At 37.9% G+C, this 24084-nt stretch overlaps 1 protein-coding gene across 1 annotated transcript in view; it reads right to left on the minus strand.

The window, feature by feature from the left end:
* The window catches only part of kl-2 (dynein heavy chain 2, axonemal kl-2), a 1174416-nt gene that overhangs the window by 366195 nt on the left and 784137 nt on the right, over positions 1–24084 (minus strand). The window contains exons 50-51 of the mRNA XM_090369487.1: positions 19961–20100; positions 1153–1542 (exon numbers count right to left, since the gene is read on the minus strand). Coding sequence (XP_090225613.1) covers positions 1153–1542; positions 19961–20100 — 530 coding nt within the window. The remainder of the gene's footprint in view (positions 1–1152; positions 1543–19960; positions 20101–24084) is intronic.

The raw sequence follows: 24084 nt of genomic DNA on the forward strand, positions 1-24084 counted from the left end.
TATCAACCGAGTGCTGACAGTTTAATGAGATCATGTTTGTTTGTTTGTTTTTGGTTTTTTATTGGCGCATTGGCAGCTGTGGCCATAATGCGCCAAGACTATAATGAGATCATGTACACTTTACCAAATGCGCCAATGACTTCAGCACATATCATGTTTTCATTTGATAGAGTTGTGATCTTAGTAATCACAAGATTGTGTCTTCTCACTACTATCGCAACTTTCAAGCATTTTGTCTGTCAAAATCCTATAATTACTTGGATATCTTCATTGGGCTCCTGCAATAGACTTATGTCAATACCTTTCTTTTCAATTTCTAAGTTAATTTGAGCAGCTACAGCCTTTGCTCATTGTGCATTTAGTTGTAGCACACTTAGTTTTTCACCCATAATTGATCTTATTTTTATATAATTCCAAAGCTCTTTTGTACTCAGGGCAATCCTTATCAGTAGCAGTGTGATCACTTTTTCTGCTTCTATTTTTACAGTTACAGCAGACTGGTCCCTCTGCCTTGTTTTTACAGTCTCTGTATGCATGTCCCTTCTGGGCACAATGTCCACATACAGCTTCTCTTTTACAATATTTGGATACATGACTGAATCCTAAGCATTTGTAACACTGAGCCACAGAGAATATTTCTTTGTATTTATATGCCATCCAATCGGCATATAATCGTTCTTTCTGTCTTATTATGTTCAGAAGCTTCGATCTAACCTCCAATATCCAATTTGACACATTACCATTTTTAACATTATTTATAGAGACAATTGCGACATTTTCATTGAATTCTTTCCTGGATACCCCATATTCTTTACAATTTTTTATCCAAACCTGCTCCAGAAAATCATCTTTGTGAATGTCCTTTTCAATGTCAAAAACCACAATCCTAGGATGAACAACTTTTGGAATTACGTAATTTAATCCAACTTCTTGTATCTTTGAACATCCTCTAATTTTCTTAATGTCGTCCTCTCCCTACGCCTCCAACACAATCCCACAGTCTCTTATTGTTCTTATACTTTTTACTTTTACTTCTTTCAGAACAGGTCTAAGTTCTTTCAAGACTTCTTGTTTTACGTCTTCGCTTGTCTTGAATCTTTCACTTGCTGCTTTAATCAATACACACATTGATGGTTTCTTGGTTTCTTTTACTGGTTCTTGAGCAACATAAGCGTAGCTTTTCTTTTCTTTTTTCCTTTTCCTCTAGCTTTTGTTTTAATAACAAGTTTTCTATGTGAATCCACAGCCTTCATTTCCAAGATGCAGCACAGATCTAAAATTGTTTTCATAGCTGTTGTGGGAACTTTATTTTGCATATCATATAAGTAGGTTCTAAACCTACCCCATATTTCTTCGACATATTCCAATCCTTCGTACTTGGATCTTTCTTTGCTCCCATCAGTTCTTGTTTTCTTATGAGAACCAGTTTTCTTTACACTTTCCTGATTGTTCTTTTCAACACTATTATCAGCTCTTGCTTTCCTTTTCTTAGTTTTACCATGACTTTGTGAATTCTGTTGGGAAGTTGAGAGAGAGGAGGACCTAAGATGGGGAGGAGCCATTAACAAGGTTTTTCCAGTAAAGACCTGCATCTCTGACAGTTGTTGAATTGCTTAGACAGAACTTCTCCTGTTATCTCCATCTTTTCATCATCTGTAGCCTCAGATATTATTTCCGCCAGTTCTTCTTCACTTGACGTTACATCTGATTCTTCAATAGTTGCCATGTATACAATAAAAACAACTATTTACAATTTAAAAGTTAAGTCTCAACAGTGAGAAATAACAACTATTTACAATATGTACACGGCGAGAGAGTCCTGCACAATGAACACTGAATAAACACAGCTGCTGAATGAACTTACTAAAAGATCTCTGAAATCTATCAGAAACCAACTAAAACCGTCCACACCCAAGTTAAACTTCTTTTCTTAAGTTTCTTTTCTTGAGTTTTGTTCCTGGGTTGTGGTCCCAGGAACAAAACTCAAGGGCACGGAAATGCTTTTTAACAAGCTCTCCAAAATCCCAAATCAAACAAAATCAATTTAGCCCGTCTAGCCAGCCGGAGAATTCTCCCCGCCTGCCCACTCCAGACTACGAGGAAGAAGGGCTAGCTAAACTGACTTTGGCAAACTATACAAGTAAAATAAACGAGAAAGCAAATTAACACAATTCACAATCAAATCTATATATCACTCGGATAACTCGCACTGTATGCACCCCAGAATAGCCCCTGAGGCACATTCCAGATACATTTACATTTTAACCTCCATTCGCCGAATCCGCTACCGAGGCCGTAGCCTATCCGCGGTAATGTCAGAGAATGGGATTTTTCCTAACTTTTAGAATTCAATTTTGTTAATAAATAAATAAATAATAACCGAACAATAAACAATTCCTATCTGGCCACTTAGCCTCATGCAAGGAGAATCAACTTTGATTTTCTATCCATTGATCCTAATTGGATGAGTTGACATCCCTGCCACTTTGAGGCGTGCCACCACTACCCAGCAATCTAAATCTTCTTTTAAAGACTTCCGAAACGTACTTATTAAAATAAGTAAATAACCTTTTATCAGTGAACATAACATGGAGTCTCTCTTTCTCCAGATAGCCAATTGATAGTTCCAATTCCATTCTCAAGTCAACATAATAATTGCAGTCAAGCATAACATGCTCAGATGTTTCAAGCTCTCCACATTTACACAACCCATTTTCTTTAAGTCCAAGCTGAAAGAGTCTCAATGCCAATCCATGTCCAGTTAACAAAAACGTAGAACAAAGACCAAACTGTTGCCACAACTTTCTTTTAACATCAATTATATTAATTCTCGGCAAAACATAAAGGTCTGTCGCCCTTTTTCAGATGTTTCCCATTCCATTTGCCATCTAATTTTAATTTCTTCTAAAACTCTGTTCTTTTCATTTTTAACATCTGCTCTTGTATAAATTTTTCCTGGTTCTGGACAAGTTCTTATTCTTACTATTGTCTTCCTGATGTTTCGCTTAGTAAGATATCCAACTCCAGCTATTAATACTACATACTGGACTGGCAACCTACCTGACATTCCAGATACAGAGAAAACTAACAACCTGGTCATCGAGATTAGCATTAGTAGAGGCATATAATGCAAGAAAACAAGCTTATGCAGCATCAGCCAAAAAAAAAAAAACAATAATTAATTTAAAAAAAAAAAAAAAATTTTCCACTTCACCTCTCCATTCATTCAAAATACCTGTCCAGCTGAGCCTTAAGTTTATTTAGGCAATAATCTTCCACAACAAAGGATGGAAGTCTGTTCCACCAACCAACTACCCGCTGGCTAAAGGCAAATTTCCGCACATCTATCCTACATCTGTCTTTCCTCAATTTGAATTTATGCCCTCTCAGGTGATTATTCTGAGCAAGAGGCAGGATCCCATTAGTATTGAGCATGCTCAAACCATTCAAGGCTTTATACACCTCTATCAGATCACCACGCTGGTGCCTAGTCTCCAGACACTGTAATTTGCAAAACTTAAGCCTTTCTTCGTAAGAGCAACCCTTTGTTCCATTCACTAATCTTGTTGCCCTTCTCTGTACTCATTCCAGCAGCTCTACATCCTTCTTGGAATGAGGCCTCCAGACCTGTACACAGTACTCAAGGTGTGGCCTGACCATTGCCTTATACAAGGGAATAATCACCTCCTTATCCCTGCTAGAAAAATTCCTGTATATCATTGATAAGACATCATGAGCTACTCTTGCAGTCCGTCTGCACTGCTCAGAGAACTTCATATCGGCCTGAATAATTACCCCCAGGTCCTTGTCATTCTCTACCACTCTCAGTGTAGTACCATAGAGTTGATACGTTGCTCTAGGGTTGCTATTTCCCATATGTACTACTTTACATTTGTCAATGTTAAACTCATTTGGCACCTCTCAGCCCATCTGCTCAACCTTTCCAGATCCTGTTGCAGCAGCATAGCATCAGTAGTATCCTGCCAACCTTTGTATCGTCTGCAAACTTGGACATTAAGCTTGATATACCATCATCAATATTATTTATAAATACAGAAAACAATAATGGACCCAACACTGAACCCTGAGGGACTCCACTAATAACATTAGTCCATGATGAGCACTGTCCATTGATTACCACTCTCTGTAATCTCCCCCTCAACCACCTTTATCCATAGCAGCAATTTGTCTCCAATGCCACACTGCTCCAATTTGTGCAGCAGTCTTCCATGTGCAACAGTATTAAAAGCCTTTCTAAGATCCAGGTATATAATATCAAAGTTATTCCCTGCATCCAGTTCTTTTGTGACTGCATCATAGTATCCAATCAAATTGGTCAGGCAAGACTTCCCCTTAACAAAACCATGCTGTGTCCAAGCTATAACTGAAGTCTCGTGATGATCCTGCATTGCTTCTTTAACCAGTGCTTCCATTAATTTTCCTGGAACAGAAGTTAAACTCACAGGTCTACAATTATTTATGCCAGCCTTTGATCCTTCTTTGTGAATTGGGGTCACATTTGCACATCTCCAGTCTATGGGTACCTCCCCTGGGTCCAAGGAAGCTCTCGTAATTATGGCTACAGGTTTGCTTACTTCCTTTGCTGCCTCCTTTAATATAACTGGATAGATCGCATCTACTCCATTTGCCTTTAGCATTAGCATTAGTAGAGGCATTTGATGCAAGAAAGCAAGCTTATGCAGCATCAGCCAAAAAAAAACCCACTTCCACTTCACCCCTCTGTTCGTTCAAAATACCTGTCCAGCTGAGCCTTAAACTTATTTAGGCTATCAACCTCCACCACAAGGGATGGAAGTCTGTTCCACCAACCAACCACCCGCTGGCTAAAGGCAAATTTCCGCACGTCTATCCTACATCTGTCTTTCCTCAATTTGAATTTATGCCCTCTCAGATGATTTTTCTGAGCTAGAGGAAGAATCCCATCAGCATTGAGCATGCTTAAACCATTCAAGGCTTTATACACCTCTATCAGATCACCTCGCTGGTGCCTAGTCTCCAGACACTGTAATTTGCAAAACCTAAGCCTTTCTTCATAAGAGCAGCCCTTTGTTCCATTCACTAATCTTGTTGCCCTTCTCTGTACCCGTTCCAGCAGCTCTACATCCTTCTTGAAATGAGGCCTCCAGACCTGTATACAGTACTCTAGGTGTGGCCTGACCATTGCCTTATACAATGGAATAATCACCTCCTTATCCTTGCTGGAAACATTCCTGTATATCATTGACAATACTCCATGAGCTACTCTTGCAGCCCGTCTGCACTGCTCAGAGAATTTCATATCTGCCTGCACAATCACCCCCAAGTCCCTTTCATTCTCTACCACTGTCAGTGTAGTACCACAGAGTTGATACGTTGCTCTGGGGTTGCTGTTTCCCATGTGTAGTACTTTACATTTGTCAATGTTAAACTTCATTTGCCACCTCTCAGCCCATCTGCTCAACCTTTCCAGATCCTGTTGCAGCAGCATAGTATCAGTAGTGTCCTTGACAACCCTGCCAACCTTTGTATCATCTGCAAACTTGGACATTAAGCTTGATATACCATCATCAATATCATTTATAAATACAGAAAACAATAATGGACCCAACACTGAGCCCTGAGGGACTCCACTAATAACATTAGTCCACGATGAGCAGTGTCCATTGATTACCACTCTCTGTCTTCTCCCCCTCAACCACCCCTTTATCCAAAGCAGCAATTTGCCTCCAATGTCACACTGCTCCAATTTGTGTAGCAGTCTTCCATGTGCAACAGTATCAAAAGCCTTTCTAAGATCCAAGTATATAATATCAAAGTTATTCCCTGCATCCAGTTCTTTTGTGACTGCATCATAGTATCCAATCAAGTTGGTCAGGCAAGACTTCCCCTTAACAAAACCATGCTGTGTCTGAGCTATAACTGAAGTCTTGTCTAAATGATCTGCAGTGCTTCTTTAACCAGTGCCTCCATTAATTTTCCTGGAACAGAAGTTAAGCTCACAGGTCTATAATTACTTGTGTCAGCCTTTGATCCTCCTTTGTGAATTGGGGTCACATTTGCACATTTCCAGTCTATGGGTACCTCCCCTGAGTCCAAGGAAGCTCTCATAATTATGGCTAAGGGTTTGCTTACTTCCTTTGCTGCCTCCTTTCAACAGTTTCTCCTCCACTTTACTCCCAGTTATTTCAAGATTCTGTAGCTTACTGCTAGAGTTGAATACACCTCTGGCATTCCCCTTGCTCAATAACTCCTCATGTGTGAATGTCGATGCAAAATATTCATTTAGTTTGTTAGCTACCTGAGCAGGATCATCAACAGTTGACCCATCAATATCAAGTGGACCAATCTGATTCATCCCCTTCCTTCTAGAGTTTACATAAGTAAAGAACTCTTTGATGTTTTTCTTTGCATCCCTTGCCAAGGATTTCTCGTAATCTGCCTTCGCCTGCCTAACCTCCTTTGTAACTTGGTTGCATATCAACTTGTATCTATCATAGGCTTCTGTGTCATGTGTTAATTTGTAAGTATCCCATGCGTTTTTCTTCTCTGCCATATGCCTCATTAGTTCATCTGACATCCATTTTGGCCTAAACCTTGAACAATATTTCTTAGTTGGTATGTAAAGCCTAGTAGCTTCCAAGATAAGTTCTTTGAATGCTTCCCATTTTGAATTTTCTGTTGGTAACATCATCAGTTGGTCCCACTGTATAGAATTTAAATACTGTCTCAGACCATCGTAGTCGCCTTTACGGAAGCAATAACCCTTCCCTTTACCCCTAATGGTAGTTACCTCTTTGAGTAAATCCCACTTCAGCACACTGTGATCACTGCCACCTAGTGGTTCATTTATCTGCAGATTCTTAATGCATGAAGAATCACTGCTGATAATCAAATCAAGAGTATTACTCCCTCTAGTTGCCTCCCGAACATGCTGATGTAGAAAACAATCATCCAATAAATCCACAAAAGCCCTGCTAGTGTGTGAGTAACCAGCCCCCAAATTCCAGTCAATATCTGGGAAATTAAAATCTCCCATTATAAGACTCTCTGATTTACTGGCCCACTCTATTTCCCTGTACAGTTTCTTATTATACTCATCAGAGTCATTAGGCCTATAGCACACTCCTACTCTCAATTTTGATCTCCCAATGCTTATGTCACACCAAACTGACTCAACACTGCACTGTCCAGCGATGTCGACTGGCTTCACTTCCTTGGTTTTTATGTGTTTCTTAACTAATAGCATAACCCCTCCCCCCTTCCTATCCTGTCTATCCTTTCTGTAGACGTTGTACTCCCCAAATTGCAGTTCTGCATCCCTTATATCTGTGTGACACCACGTCTCTGATATCCCAACAATATCTGCCTTTGATGTTTTGAGCAATACCTCAAATTCATCAAATTTATTTACTAAACTCCTAGCATTGGTGTACACGCAAGTATACCTGCATCTGTTTCTTTTCTTAGCTACCCTAACACAACCCATGTATTTACTTGTACCGCAATGGCTCCCAGCAGTCTCTGAAATACCATGCATCTTGTTTTTCAGGCTTCTGCTCATTCTAATAGAAGCTGTGCAAGAATCTCTTTCACCTCTGCCAGTGGCTACTGTCAATCTATTGGTCTTTGTCTCCCCCCCAAGCTAGCAGTTTTCCGACCCACCTAACACTGCCTCGATAGCATCAGCAAATATTCTTGCACCCTTTCTATTTAAGTGTATCCCATCCCTGTAGAAGCAATCTCTCCTGTTAACAAGTACAGTCCAGGCTGAAAAAAATTCTACCCCTTGAGCCTTGCACAATCTTTCCAGGGCTGAATTGATCGACAAGGCTCTCATCATATACTCCCTGCTATCGTGTCTGGGCAGAATTGCAGACCCTTTGAAATTCAACCCTAATTCTCGGCTTTTGTTCAACAGTGACCTGTACTTGTTAAGTAATTCTGCCGGTCTCCTACTCTTAATATTATTAGTGCCAACGTGTACAACTATGTCACCTTTTGTGCCCTTAAAAGATGATATTCGCTCTACATCATCAACCTTTGCCCCTGGCAGACATACCCTGGTCCTGTTCCACCTATCTTTTTTACAAAGCATGTTCCCCGTTTCCCTGACAATAGAGTCACCAACAACTACTAGTTCCTTCGGGACCAGCGCATTCTGCCTTGGGGGTTGCCTCTGTGTCATGCGATGCCCAAGTGCAAGCTCTGGCATTGATGTGGGCAGCTGAGAACGTGATGGGCCCCTCAATTTAGTTTCTTCGAGGGCATCCACCCTGTCCTTCAAGCTCTCATATAGGCCAACAAGAACGCCGAGTTGTTGCCTAATATCGATACACTCCTTGCATCGCGCACACACAAAGACATCCCCCTTGGCAGTATCATGTCCCGTACCCGATTGCTCTGCAAACATCAAGCAAACAGTGCATTTTATAAGGCTGTGAGTCAGAGTACAACTGCCCCCCTCAGTTCTGCTCTGAGCCACAGCACTTCCATTAGCTTGAGCCTTTTGCTTTGCTGCTCTGGTCTGAGTCATGATTCTATTAATTTATTAATTAATTATGTTAAATATAATTAATTATATTACGTTTGTAATCTAAGTCGTTATATGTATTTATTTAAACGTACAATTTAACTGCTAACGAAGTTCAACTAACGCTATCTAGTACGGTATATAACTATCGTATCACAAAGGCGGGAAAATTAAAAACGGTAGCGCAGTTGAAACACGTGGAAACCCTTACCGATACTTTTCTGCAATTACAAGGCCGAGTAAAGAATAAATACACCAAATTAATCAGAAAATCACAAAATAATGTTATACTACTAAATTTAAATCAAAAGTTTTAGAAAAACAATAATTTCAAATCAATAAATAAGAAAAATCCACTTAGTGGCTTTGAACACGACCGTCTCTAGTAGGCTCGTCAGCAGACTTTCTTGTGTTTATCTTCAACAATTTCTCCTCCACTTCACTATCAGTTTTTACAAGATTATCTAGCTTACTGCCAGAGTTGAATACACCTCTGGCATTCCCCTCACTGAATAACTCCTCATGTGCGAATGTTGAAGCAAAATATTCATTTAGTTTATTAGCTACCTGAGCAGGATCACCAACAGTTGAACCATCGATATCAAGTGGACCAATCTGATTCATCCCCTTCCTTCTAGAATTTACATAAGTAAAGAACTCTTTGCTGTTTTTCTTTGCATACCTTGCCAAAGATTTCTCGTAATCTGCCTTCGCCTGCCTAACCTCCTTTGTAACTTGGTTACAGATCAACTTATATCTATCATAGGCTTCTATGTCACGTGTTAATTTATGTGTGTCCCATGCGTTTTTCTTCTCTGCCATATGTCTCATCAGTTCATCTGATATTGATTTAGGCTTAAACCTTGAACAATATTTCTTAGTTGGTATGTAAAGTATAGTAGCTTCCAAGGTAAGTTCTTTGAATGCTTTCCATTCTGAATTTGATGTTGGTACCGTCATCAGTTGGTTCCACTGAATAAAATTTAAATACTCTCTCAGACCATCGTAGTTGCCTTTATGAAAGCAATAACCCTTCCCTTTATCACTGAGAGGTAACTACCATCAGTTACCTCTGAGTAAATCCCAATTCAGCACTTTATGATCACTGCCACCTAGTGGTTTCTCTATCTGCAGATTCTTAATGCATGAAGAATCACTACTGATAATCAAATCAAAAGTATTACTAGTTGCCTCCCGAACATGCTGATGTAAAAACAATCATCCAATAAATCCACAAAAGACTTGCTAGTGTGTGAGTGACCAGCCCACAAATTCCAGTCAATATCTGGGAAATTAAAATCGCCCATTATAAGACTCTTATTTACTGGCCCACTCTATTTTCCTGTACAGTTTTTTATTATACTCATCAGACATTAGGAGACACACTCCTACTCTTAATTTTGATCTTCCAATGCTTATGTCACACCAAACTGACTCAACAATGCACTGTCCAGCGATGTCGACTGGCTTCACTTCCTTGGATTTTATGTGTTTCTTAACTAATAGGATAAACTCTCCTCCCTTTCTATTGACGTTGTACTCCCCAAATTTCAGTTCTGCATTCCTTATATCTGTGTGACACCATGTCTCTGATATCCCAACAATATCTGCCTTTGATGCTTTGAGCAATAGCTCAAATTCATCAAATTTATTTACCAAACTACTAGCATTGATGTACACGCAAGTATACATGCTCCTGTTCCTTTTCTTTGCTACCCTACTTGTACTGCAAGTAGGAAGCACTTTACTTTTTCTTTACTTGTACTGCAATGACTCCCAGCAGTCTCTGAAATATCCTGCATCTTGTTTTTCAGGCTTTTGCACATTCCACAGAAACAGTGCAAGAATCACTTTCACCTCTGCCGGTGGCTACTGTTAATCTATTAGTCCTTGTATCCCCCCAAGCTAGCAGTTTTCCTACCCACCTAACACTGCCTCGATAGCATCAGCAAATATTCTTGCACCCTTTCTATTTAAGTGTATCCCATCCATGTAGAAGCATTCTCTCCTGTTTTTCAGACTAGGCTGAAAAAAATTGTACCCCTTGAGCCTTGCACAATCGTTCCAGGGCCGAATTGATTGACAAGGCTCTCATCATATACTCCCTCCTATCGTGTCTGGGCAGAATTTGAGATACTTACAAATTCAACCCTAATTCACGCCTTTTTTTCAACAGTGACCTGTACTTGTTAAGTAATTCTGCCGGTCTCCTACTCTTAATATCATTAGTGCCAACGTGTACAACTATATCACCTTTTGTGCCCTTAAAAGATAATATCTGCTCTACAACATCATCTACCTTTGCTCCTGGCAGACATACTCTGGTCCTGTTCCACCTATTCTTTTTATAAAGCATGTTCCCCGTTTCCCTGACAATAGAGTCACCAAAAACTACTAGATCCTGTGGGACCAGCGCATTCTGCCTTGGCGGTTGCTGTTGTGTTGCTTGATGACCAAGTGCAAGCTCTGATGCTGAAGTGGGTAGCTAAGAGAGCCTGATGGGCTCCTCACTTTAGATCCTTTGAGGGCATTCACCCTGTCCTTCACGCTCTCATATAGGCCCATAACAACGCTGAGTTATCGCCTGATTTCGTTACACTTCTTGCATCGTGCACACACAAAGACATCCCACATAACAATATCATGTCCCATACCCTATTGCTCCACAAACATCATGCAAGCAGTGCATTTTAAAAGGCTGTGATTCAGAGGGCAACTGCCCCCCCCCCTCAGTTCTCCTCTGAGCCACAGCACTCCCATTAGCTTGAGCCTTTTGCTTTGCTGCTCTGGTCTAAGTCATGATTTCCATTTAATTTCAATAAAATTTCAATTTCAGTACAAAATTATAACCCTAAACTTGTATCCCAACACAGTTATAATGCTATATATATTTTTCAGTATCAAATATTATCTACGAGTTCTGTTTATATAACTTCCATATCAAGTTATGTATTAATTAATTATGTTACGTTTGTAATCTAAGTCGTTATATGTATTTAGTTAAAAGTACAATTTAATTGACAATGAAGTTTAAAAAAATTAATAGATTTTGCTGATTAATTGACAATATTATATTATATACTATACTATATATACTATGCTATAGTATACTAGTTCAGTATATAACGTTGTACCGTATAACAATGGCGCAAGTTACGAACGGTAAATCTACGGACACTTAAATATTAATTAACTTCCAAATCTCGCTGTCTCGATTCAGAATAAACTAACGATGCTGACTAGGTCTATAAGCTACTTATAGAAAATAATTTGATGTATCAATTGGTCAATAAAGCGGCTAAATATGCCAAAAAAAAGTCTCGTTCAGCAGAGCTGCAACTTGTAACACATGGATATGATACTGATACTTTTATGCAATTACAAAGCTGAGTAAAGAATAAATAAATGCACCAGATTAATCAGAAAATCACAAAATAATGCTATACTACTAAATGTAAATCAAAAGTTTTAGAAAAACAATTTCAAATCAATAAATAATAAAATCCACTTGGTGGCTTTGAACACGTCTGGCTCCCACTAGCCTCGTCAGCAGAGATGCATGGCCAAAGGGGAGCAAAACTCCTGGCCATGGGTTACAGAATATACCTGGACCCCTATCATCATAGATGTATACAGGAGAATTGGGTGTGTGCCAGCACCCCAATTCTGTATGTTAGTAGCTAGATGCTACTAACATACAGAATTGGAACTGTTAGATGCTACTATTTGATTCATCCCAAGGCTGATGGAAACAGCTGATCTTCACAGCTCCATCTCCAGATAACCAGTGGTACTTGCTATTTGCACCAGATAGATGGGGCATAGTAACCCAAAATAGATGGCTTTGATTAGTCCTTTATTTATACAGGGTTCCTCTAAATCTGACTTCCTCTGTAGTCTTGTGCCACTGAGCTGACAGCATCAGCATTCCACACCTAATAGTGTCAACAATTCATTACCTTTAGAGTTCAAGTCCTTTGTTTAGTCAGGGTTGCTCTGGCAACTGAGTTGCCCTGAATTCATGCCACACCATGCTTGGGTTTCAGCATTATAGAAAGGATAAAATGTCAAAATGTGTTTGTTTCATGGTGGTCTCTAGGGGCTTCCTCCATTAGCCGTTGTAGCATCTGTATGAAGCATGCGCCAATGCTGGCAGTGTGGGTACATAGGGTGGTGTGTTTGTTCTGTTGAGTGTTGTTTGCCAGCTCATGGAATCTTCGTGAGCTTGGGGTATAGAACGAGTTTGTTCACTGCTCCCTGCCGCCCCAAAAAAATGAAAGGAAGATTGCATGTCAATAGGGGAAGTAAGATTCCCCTATTGATGGTATAGGGGAACCTTACTTCCGCTTTGGTGTAGGCAGAAAATAAAACTGAAGAATTCGAAACAAGCCAATTACGATATGAAACGTTCTCTTGAACAGCCTTAGCACATTTATTGGAAAACTAAGGTTTAGATAAAGGACAAAGTTTTAAAGTGGAGTGTGGAATAAAGGATTCCATTCCTACAAGAATAATTTCACTGACACGATCTGAGCAAATGTTGAAATCAGAAGTTTTGAAACAGTAATTCGACAAAGGAAAACAAATCATGCAGGTCATCCCATTTGGCATTCTTGTAACACCAAAAAATACGAGGTTGGGAATAGCCATGAGATAAAGGCTCCATTGGAGAAGAGACAATCACCAAGTTGTGATCTGAGGTGCCTAAAGGACCACTCACTTTGACCGTGTTGTGAACATTAAAATCACCAAGGAAAATTACCTCACTGTTAGGAAAGTTGGACTGGAGAAAGTCAAGTTGCAAAGAGAAGTCAGAGAGCTCCAAGTGATTAATGGAGTTGGGAGAAGGGTAGAGACAACAGATGAATTTGACACAATGATGTACAGAGATTTTAAGCCAGAGAAGATTGAAAAGAGGAGATTCCAAATTACCATGCCTGTGACAGGGAATATCGGAATGGACACAAGTACTACCTTTGAGGTGAAAGGAATCATACAGTGAATAATTTGGGAAACTGAGATGATCAGTAGTTGAATCAACCGATAACTGAGATTCTGTCATGGGGTTTGGCAGACTGCAAGTGGAAATGGACATCGTTGAGATTAGAATTGAGACGATGTATATTTGTGAAATGAACTAGGAAGTGTTTATATTATATGTTTATATGAACTAGGAAACTGATTATATATCCTAGTCCTTTACTTGTGTATGCTGTTTGGAAACTAGTAGCAATTATTTTCTTGAGTACTTTCCCTATTATGGGCAGCAGGGCTGTGAGTCTGTATGAAGAAGTTGATTGTTCAGATTTATCTGGATTCTTTAACAGGATTTAAAGATTTGCATTTTACCACATTTTCAGGACGCTTCTTGTAGACATGTATTTAGAGGGTTTTGGATGAGTTGGGGGCCTCACGGACCAGACCCCTCTTCAACACTTCCACCAGGTCAAGGCATTTTCCATTCTTCATTGATTTCACCACTTCAACTTCTTGGAGATTAATCGGTTCCTGCTCTGTATAGCCATATACGTTACATTGTTTCTTCTGATCTCAATTTGTTGAGGGATCTCTGATTGAATTTCATTTTCTTCTAGGATGGCATTAATTGATTCCACCCAGGAACATGTCTCTTCACCTCCAAAATGCATATAGAGGAGTGTATCTCTCCAGGGTGTAGTTTTCCAGTAATGATTCGATAGGAAATGCCCCAAGACTCAGAATCTTGGGAGTTCTTAACAAACATATCTCAGGCTGCTTTCTTCTCTTTGTGTGATAGGAAGGAGAGAAGGGATTATGCTCTTAGTTAAGAAGCACATAAATCTAATGTAGTGGATTCAGTTGACATTGGTGGCCAGTGCAATATTAAGTCAGTTTGGTGTGACATAAGCAATAGGAAAACAAATATGAGACTGGGTGTATGTTATAGGCCTAATGACTATGATGAGTATAATGAAAAACCGTAGACAGAGTGGACTAGTAAAAAGACTTATAATGGAGGGCATGAACCTTCCAGATACTGACTGGAATTTGTGGGTTGGTCCCTCAAACAGTAGAAAAGTACCTCAAATAGTAGAAAAGTCCCTCAAATAGTAAAAAGACTTATAATGGAGGGCATGAACTTTCCAGATACTGACTGGAATTTGTGGGTTGGTCCCTCAAACAGGAGCTTTTGTGGATTTACTGGGTGACTGTTTTCAACATCAGCATGCTAGCAAGGCAATGAGAGAATGCAACACTTTCAGCATTAGTAGAGGCATTTGATGCAAGAAAGCAAGCTTATGCAGCATCAGCCAAAAAAAAAAAAAAAAAAAAACCTACTTCCATTTCACCCCCTCTGTTCGTTCAAAATACCTGTCCAGCTGAGCCTTAAACTTATTTAGGCTATCAACCTCCACTACAAGGGATGGAAGTCTGTTCCACCAACCAACCACCCACTGGCTAAAGGCAAATTTCCGCACGTCTATTCTACATCTGTCTTTCCTCAATTTGAATTTATGCCCTCTCAGGTGATTTTTCTGAGCTAGAGGAAGAATCCCATCAGCATTGAGCATGCTCAAACCATTCAAGGCTTTATACACCTCTATCAGATCACCTCGCTGGTGCCTAGTCTCCAGACACTGTAATTTGCAAAACTTAAGCCTTCCTTCGTAAGAGCACCCCTTTGTTCCATTCACTAATCTTGTTGCCCTTCTCTGTACTTGTTCCAGCAGCTCTACATCCTTCTTGAAATGAGGCCTCCAGACCTGTATACAGTACTCTAGGTGTGGCCTGACCATTGCCTTATACAAGGGAATAATCACCTCCTTATCCCTGCTGGAAAAATTCCTGTATATCATTGACAATACTCCATGAGCTACTCTTGCAGCCCGTCTGCACTGCTCAGAGAACTTCATATCTGCCTGCACAACCACCCCCAAGTCCCTTTCATTCTCTACCACTGTCAGTGTAGTACCACAGAGTTGATACGTTGCTCTGGGGTTGCTGTTTCCCATGTGTAGTACTTTACATTTGTCAATGTTAAACTTCATTTGCCACCTCTCAGCCCATCTGCTCAACCTTTCCAGATCCTGTTGCAGCAGCATAGTATCAGTAGTGTCCTTGACAACCCTGCCAACCTTTGTATCGTCTGCAAACTTGGACATTAAGCTTGATATACCATCATCAATATCATTTATAAATACAGAAAACAATAATGGACCCAACACTGAGCCCTGAGGGACTCCACTAATAACATTAGTCCACGATGAGCAGTGTCCATTGATTACCACTCTCTGTCTTCTCCCCCTCAACCACCCCTTTATCCAAAGCAGCAATTTGCCTCCAATGTCACACTGCTCCAATTTGTGTAGCAGTCTTCCATGTGCAACAGTATCAAAAGCCTTTCTAAGATCCAAGTATATAATATCAAAGTTATTCCCTGCATCCAGTTCTTTTGTGACTGCATCATAGTATCCAATCAAGTTGGTCAGGCAAGACTTCCCCTTAACAAAACCATGCTGTGTCTGAGCTATAACTGAAGTCTTGTCTAAATGATCCTGCAGTGCTTCTTTAACCAGTGCCTCCATTAATTTTCCTGGAACAGAAGTTAAGCTCACAGGTCTATAATTTCTTGTGTCAGCCTTTGATCCTCCTTTGTGAATTGGGGTCACATTTGCACATTTCCAGTCTATGGGTACCTCCCCTGAGTCCAAGGAAGCTCTCATAATTATGGCTAAGGGTTTGCTTACTTCCTTTGCTGCCTCCTTTAATATAACTGGATAGATCCCATCCACCCCGGGTGCCTTTCTTATGTTTATCTTCAACAGTTTCTCCTCCACTTTACTCCCAGTTATTTCAAGATTCTGTAGCTTACTGTTAGAATTGAATACACCTCTGGCATTCCCCTCGCTGAATAACTCCTCATGTGTGAATGTCGATGCAAAATATTCATTTAGTTTGTTAGCTACCTGAGCAGGGTCATCAACAGTTGACCCATCAATATTTAATCTGACTATCAGCAGTGATCCTTCATACATTAAAAATCAGCAGATAAAAGATCCACTAGGTATGACAAATCAGTGCATTCATGTAGAATTTACTTAAAGATGTAACTACTGTCAAGGGAAAGGCCTTTGCTTTCATAAAAGTGACTATATCAGTCTCAGACAATTTTTAAATCTATGTGGAAATAACTGATTAAATTACGAACAATAAATTCTAAATGAGAAGTATTCAGGAATATAATTGTAGAAGCTTCTAGGCTTTCATACCATCTAAGACCTAATGCTTACACCTAAATGGATTTCAGATGAACTGATGAGACAGCAGAAGAGAAAAATGCTTGGGTTGCATATAAATTATCAGGTGATACCAAAGCCTACAGTAGACAATGTAGCCTGCAATCAAGTCACCAAAGAGGTTAGGCAAGCTAAGGCAGATTATGAGTAGTCTCTAGCAAGAAATGCAAAGAAAAGCAGCAAAGACTTCTTTACTTATGTAAACAGTAGGAAGGACGAGATGAATCACATTGGTTCGTTAGATATGTTGATACCAGAAGTGTATTAAATTCTAACAGGAATCTAAATGATTCTGTGATAACTGAGAGGAGAGTGGAAGAGAAATTCTTGAAGTTAAATATAAAAAGGGATTGATTTAATTTAATGAATTATTATTATTATTATTATTTATATCTATATGATGCAAGAAAGCCTGAGGCTTATGCTGCACAAAGAAAAACAAAAAAAGGTTCCCGAGTAACCCTGAGAGAGAGAGAGAGAGAGAGAGAGAGAGAGAGAGAGAGAGAGAGAGAGAGTCAAAATTAGAAGGGAATCACCAAGAAAGAGGAGAATGATGATATCCAGCTCAGGACCCTGGGTGTGCCAAGCCCATACTCACCAGATGTGAGCCTCCAGGGTTGTATGTTATGGGATGCAGCAAAAAGAGGTAAGCAAAGTTTTAGCCATAATTATGAAAGCATCCTTGGTTTCAGGAGAAGTCTATGGACTGAAGATGGCAAGCATTTCCAATTCACAAAGGGGACCCCTCCCCTCTGTGAATTAGGAATACATTTGTACATCTCCAGTGCAATGAGTGACATGAGTAATTATAGACCTGTTTGCTTGATTTCTGTTAATGGAGTCACTGGTTAAAAAAAAGGAATGCACACCATCTAGACAAGAATGCATTTATACTGCAATAACAGCATAGATTTATGAAAGGACAATCTTGTCTGGTCAATACTATGATGCAGTTACAAAGGAACTGGGTGCAAAAAATAATTTTGACATCATAGGCTTAGATTTCAAAAAAGCTTTTGTTCCAATTTGTATAGCAGACTTTTACTGTTGCACGTAAAAGAGTTATGCAAACTGGAGTACTGTGGCATTAAGGGCAAGTCACTACCATGGATAAAGTGACAATTGAATGGGAGAAGACAGGGTTATCCAATAAATTTATTACTTTATTTGAAAGAATGTTTTTCTCTCAATTACAATTTCATTACACTTGCTTAAAAAGTAATTTTTTAGGATATAAGTTTCCTAGATCTGTGTGGATGTTAGGGAAACTATAGTCCTGGAAGAATTCTAGCCCTTTTACTGAGGTATCACCTAGAACTTTCCATATTTGAATAACATACACCATGGATTTTGGAGGTTAGAAAAAGGCCACAATTGTGTGTTTGTGTGCATGCACATACATACAGAATTTACTGATGTGGCATTGAATTACCAATTTACACTGACAGTCCATGAACCAGACTGGCTTTTTACTTATTGCTGCCGCTCTGTGTAGAGCACTAATTTGTATCAAATTTTGTCTTGAACTTGGAAAAAGAGCTACCGAGACTTACAAAATGCTTAAAAGTGTTTGGTAATGATGGTATGAGCAGAACACAAACTTTTTGATGCTATTTGCATTTCCAAACCAGCCAAACTTTGGTTGAGGATTTCGAGTGCTAAGGTTGTCTATCATCAAGTTGTACTGATCAAAATGTTGAAAAAGTTCATGAAGTTATCTATGAGGACAGCTAGCAAACAATTAATGATATTTACAATGTTCTAAGCCTACCATACAGTGTATGCCAATGTATTTTAACTGAAAGTTTAAACATGAGGTGGATTGCTCCAAAATTTTTGTTCCATTTTCTGAGTGACGAACAGAAAGAGAACTGGCTTTCTGTGTACATGAACCTGTATGCATGGACTGGAAAGGAAAGATATTTCCCTTTCAAGGCCATACCAGAGGATGAAAGTTGGGTTTATGGTTGTGATCCAGAAACAAACCAGCAGCCCTTTTTACACATCCAAAAAAGTCAAGGACAGTCAGATCAAATGTCAAAAGAATGCTGATTGTTTTCTTCAATAATGCAGGAATTGGTCATCAGGAATTCCTTCCGTAAACTGGGCCAAATTGTAAATCACCAGTTATACATTGGGGTAGAACTGGTAATTTACAGTACTAAGGTGTTTGAGGGAGGACATGAGGAAAAATCCCACAGAAAATGGTGCACTCAAATTGGCTTTTGCATCACAACAATGCATAAGTCCACATGGCTTTGCTGGTTCAGCAGTTTTAGTCAAGAACAAAATGGCAATAGTCTCACCTCCCTATTCACCTAACCTGACCCTCTGTGACTTCTTCTCATTATCCAATGAACACATTCTTCTCATTATCCAATGAACACATTCTGCAGTTCAGATATTCACTCTGAATTGCAGAATGTGTTGAACAGCATCATGAAACAGGAGTTCGGGATGCTTCAAACAGTAGAAGAAGAACTGGCATCAATGAATAAACTCTGGTGGGCACTACTTTTAAAGAGGGCAGTGCCAATGCATAACTAACTTAAGTATAAATTAATTTTTGTTGCAAAATTTTGGTTTGCATCTTTTATTTGTGTCTGAACTGAGATTAACATGTATGGGAGGATATTCTGGCACAAAATATTTTTGGAGAAATATCCAAATAGGTTTCGTCACACAGTGCATTATCAGTTAGACCAATGTTGGACACTGGATTAATCAGAAATATATATTTTGAAAAACTGAGTATTCTATATTAAATTTCACTTCCAATTTATTGGCAGATTATTGACTTATTGGTATAAAATTGGTATAAAATAAAATTGGCAAATAAAATAAAAAAAGACTTCAAACAATCATACTAAACACCTCTCACAAGTGAGCATCTCTGCATTTGTGTGCAGCAGGAACAAGTAATGTTGTCTCCATGAAGTCAAATTAGCAGGAAAAATTCAACTCTCTCTCTTACAGAGAATCATAAAATTTTATTAATTTTTTAAAGTATATTTTGTTTTTCTAACAACATTAGTTTTTATATACAAAAAACATATAAACTTTTAATTTTAGTACAAATTTAATTTTAATTTTAAATATAAACTTTTATAAACATAAAATTATGGGGGGAAAAATAAATTGATAGCTTGCTTACTTTTTGTAGCCACCTACTAGATCCAGAAAGCTGGTTGAGGTTACATGGTTATGCCTTTTCACTTCTGATAACATTCTCTGAGAAAAACTGCATATTGTTTGATGCACATAAGAAAACAGGGAACAAAGTGAAGACTTTCTCTAAAATTAAATGAGCAGAAACCATATATATATATATATATATACACACACACATTTTGTTTATAGATAGTTACAGAATTGAAATTTCAATGAAAACAGAACAATAGGTTGTGGTCCAAAAGTTTTTGAATTTACATATTAAATGTAACTAAATCTAGACACACCTACTCTCAAAGTATTCTCTTCAAGCAGATTTTTGCCATTGCACAATTGTAGCAGTTCTGGATCTGTTCTGGCTGGATAGCACAGAGAGTATCTTTAATTGCATCGTAATTCTTGTTTGCTGTTGAAGTGATAGTCTCATAAAATTTACTTCATTTTCAGGAAAATGAAAAGGATCACAAGGTGAGAAGTGAAGCAAGTAAGTAGATGTGGTAATATAACAATATTTTGTTTAGCAAGCTCTTTTTTTTTTGAAAAGCGAGCTGTGTGTTTGCTTGATGAACTGCCTCTTGCAGGTGATGACACACCTCTACATGTCTGTCTTTATTCACATTAGCACCTTGCAGAATGAATTTGTAGTTCCCAATACAGGTAACCCTCGTATAACAAGGTAGTTCAGTTCCTACAAAATCTTGTGTAATGCAAAACCATGTTATACAGGACTAAAAACCAGTACAAAAAAGGGGGGGGGGGGTTACATTCCAAAGGTTAACAAAAATACACGATTTTTTTATAACTATCAGAAACTTAATTTTTATACTAGCAATAACTTAATATTTTAAATTTATTTTTATAATAGTAGTAACTTAAATAGTAACTGAACAAACGTCTTACATTACAAACTGTGATACTTATATATCAGATAATGTACATTCATTTAATTTCTTCATTTCTTCATTACGGCTAAGCACAATCTCTTCTGCAGCATTTAGATTTTGTGTACCTTCTGCTCTATGTCACAATCAAAGTGCATTTGTTATCGGTACTTCATAGCAAATACACAATCTGCATGCTTGTACTTATTGAACAAGTACAAGTTCAAAAGCACAGAACCTAGGAAACCCAGGGATTTCCCAACAAAAATACAGTGGACCCCTTTAAAGATATAAAGCACAAATTTAACTTTATTACCTCACCAATTAACAAATTTAAATGATATGTGAAAATCTTTTTTTTTATAAAACTTAAAACAGTAAAAATGATAAGCGATTAATAACACATCATCAAATGCTGTTATGAGATTTTCCATAAATTTTCATCCACTCATTGCATTGATCATATAATCATCACAGCCACCACATACTGAGCAACTTGATGACTGTTCAAACCACTGCTTAAAATTCCATGTGTGCTTTTGTATGAAATGCTTCTAGAAGATACGCACAAGTGAGATATGAAGTAATGAGTTTCTGAAAATTTATTTTTTGTTTTTTATGGTTGAATATTTCATGGAAAGGGAAAGGGAAACAAATTTCACCATTACGTGAAAACCCACAGAATTTCAGCTATCGGTACTATACCAAATGCAAGAAGATTGAGTTTACTAGCCGTTTATAATAATTTATTAGACTAACAGAAAAGACCAATAAACCGGAAACTGCAAATTGGTTTTATTGTTTTATGGTAGTGATCTCTAGAAATGTGTTTTAGAAAAATACCATGAAGGTGATAACAACTAGCAAAACAGCAGGGATTCACAAAAAGGAATGGAAATGTTGAAAATTACATCTAACTGAATAGCAGGGTTTTCCCCAGCACAAAAGCTCAAAAATACCATGTTAAGCAAGATTTCCCCCAATTCTCAAACCATGTTAGAGTGAAACCGTATTATATAAGTACAGTGTTGTGCGAGGATTGCTGCAATTCTCAAACCATGTTAGAGCGAAACCGTGTTATATGGCGGTTGTCTGTACTATGATGGCCAAAAAAACTTATAACATCATTTTCCATTTTGATCTGTCTTGTAAATTTTTTTTTTTATCACTGCAAAATAGGCAAAAAATTTCAGGGTCAATGATTCATGCTTTTTTATGGGTCATAAAGTAAACACCATGTCTCATATTCAGTGATGATACACTTTAGGAATAACAGATCATCAAATGCTGCTGTGAGATTTTCCATAAATTGTCATCCACTCATTGCATTGATCATATAATCATCACAGCCACCACATGCTGAGCAACTTGATGAATGTTCAAATCACTCCTTAAAATCCCATGTGAGCTTTTGTATGAAATGCTTCTATAAAATTATAAACAGTCACACAGCAGCTCTGATGCATGAAATTGGCTGCTTCAATTTTTTCAGGCCTATGAGCAGTTAAATTCCTTCCATTGCAGTCATTGTCTGATAAACTTTTTTCCCTTTTTGAATTTATGATGCTATTCAACATAGTAGATGAGATGGAGAATCCTCCCCATAAATCTATTGCATCATTTCAATGTGCTATGAGTGTGAAAATATCAAATCAAAAATTGATATTTTCACACTCAGGAATCATGATAAAATACACTTAATTCACACAGCATTTAAATGTGCTGAATGATTAAAACACCTCTACATGCATACTGAAACTTGCTATTTGACTACAGCAAATCATGCTGTTGTCAAATAGCAAGTTTGCACAGTACAGTCAATACAAGAACTTGTTGATTATACAACATAAGCATATGTGTGAAAACACAGACATGCAAGGTAAAAGTCAGAAATACATCATAATAAATCACTGAGATAGAAGAGAATGTATGTCACATTATGTTTTGCATATCAGGAAATAGTATGCGAGTCATAACATATTTTTAGAAGTTGAGGGGTGGTTAGCAGTAGCAGACAATGTTTACACGAGCAGGATTATGTACCACATTTTGGTATTGCATGGTTTTTACTGGAATGTAAAATTTCAGTGACCAAGCTGTGCATTGAATCTGGGGTGTTCAAAAAAGAAGTCTCCAGCCAATATAGTTATGCTGTTTCAGCACATATATAGTGAGGATTCAATGAAACATGGTGAAGTATATGAAAGGAACCATCATCAGAAAGATTGAAAGAATCAATCTTTCTGATGTGCAAGCTGTTGTAATGAAAGTATTTACCCTCAAGAGGGAACAAGTCACATGAGCAGGTTGTTGCATTGTGTTCAAGACAATATATTTTGGAGGGGGGGAAAGAAATTGTTTAAAATGGCACTTTTCATAATTCTGTATTTTATTCAGTACTAGAAATCCCAACAGCTCAGTGTATTCGATTTCCACCAGCAAATCAGAGGGGACAAGTTCAAGGGTCCCATAAAATAATGGATAATATAAATGAATATCTTTAGTAGCTGCTGTCTTGCTATCTAAAAAAAATTCTTACTGATAACGATAGATGAATCAATTACATGAGTGGGCATGCACCATTTTGTATAGGTCACATTTTTTTATATGGCCATACTTCCAATTAAAAAATGATGTAGATCAAATATGAAGACCACACTAGAGAAATACTAACATTCACAGTAATATAATTCTAACAGACATTTAAAATTTTCTTTTATACAGGGGAAATATCACCTACTACAAGGATAAAAAACAGACACAAAATAGCTTACTGGACTATTTTTTCCAACAACTTGTGCAATCACAAGTAAAATTGTGTTGCTATTGAAGGACATAATCAAAAGTAAATTTAAAAGTATGAACATACTTATTTTCAACAAAAACAAAATTTATTCTAATAGTTAGGGAAAGATTTACATAGTTGTTTTCCATTAAGATTATTGCTATATTTAATACCACTCATATATCATGTGAAATTAATAATATAGTTTATCAGGCTATTCATCTAAACTACTACATATTAAGGTGATATTTCAGAGATCTTACCGACACCTATCATCAGAAAATAGAAATGGTGACAAATTTGAATATATTACAATATTATAATTACAATTGCCAAGATTACAATTAATATTAAAGTTAATGTTACAAATATATGATTCTAAAGTATTAAGTTTGAATTACTGTTACAATAGAAAACAGATATTAAATTAGGTAAATCTAA

This window comes from Mastigoproctus giganteus, chromosome 1, assembly GCF_048544385.1.
Source record: "Mastigoproctus giganteus isolate SK-2022 chromosome 1, ASM4854438v1, whole genome shotgun sequence".
NCBI lineage: Eukaryota > Metazoa > Arthropoda > Arachnida > Uropygi > Thelyphonidae > Mastigoproctus > Mastigoproctus giganteus.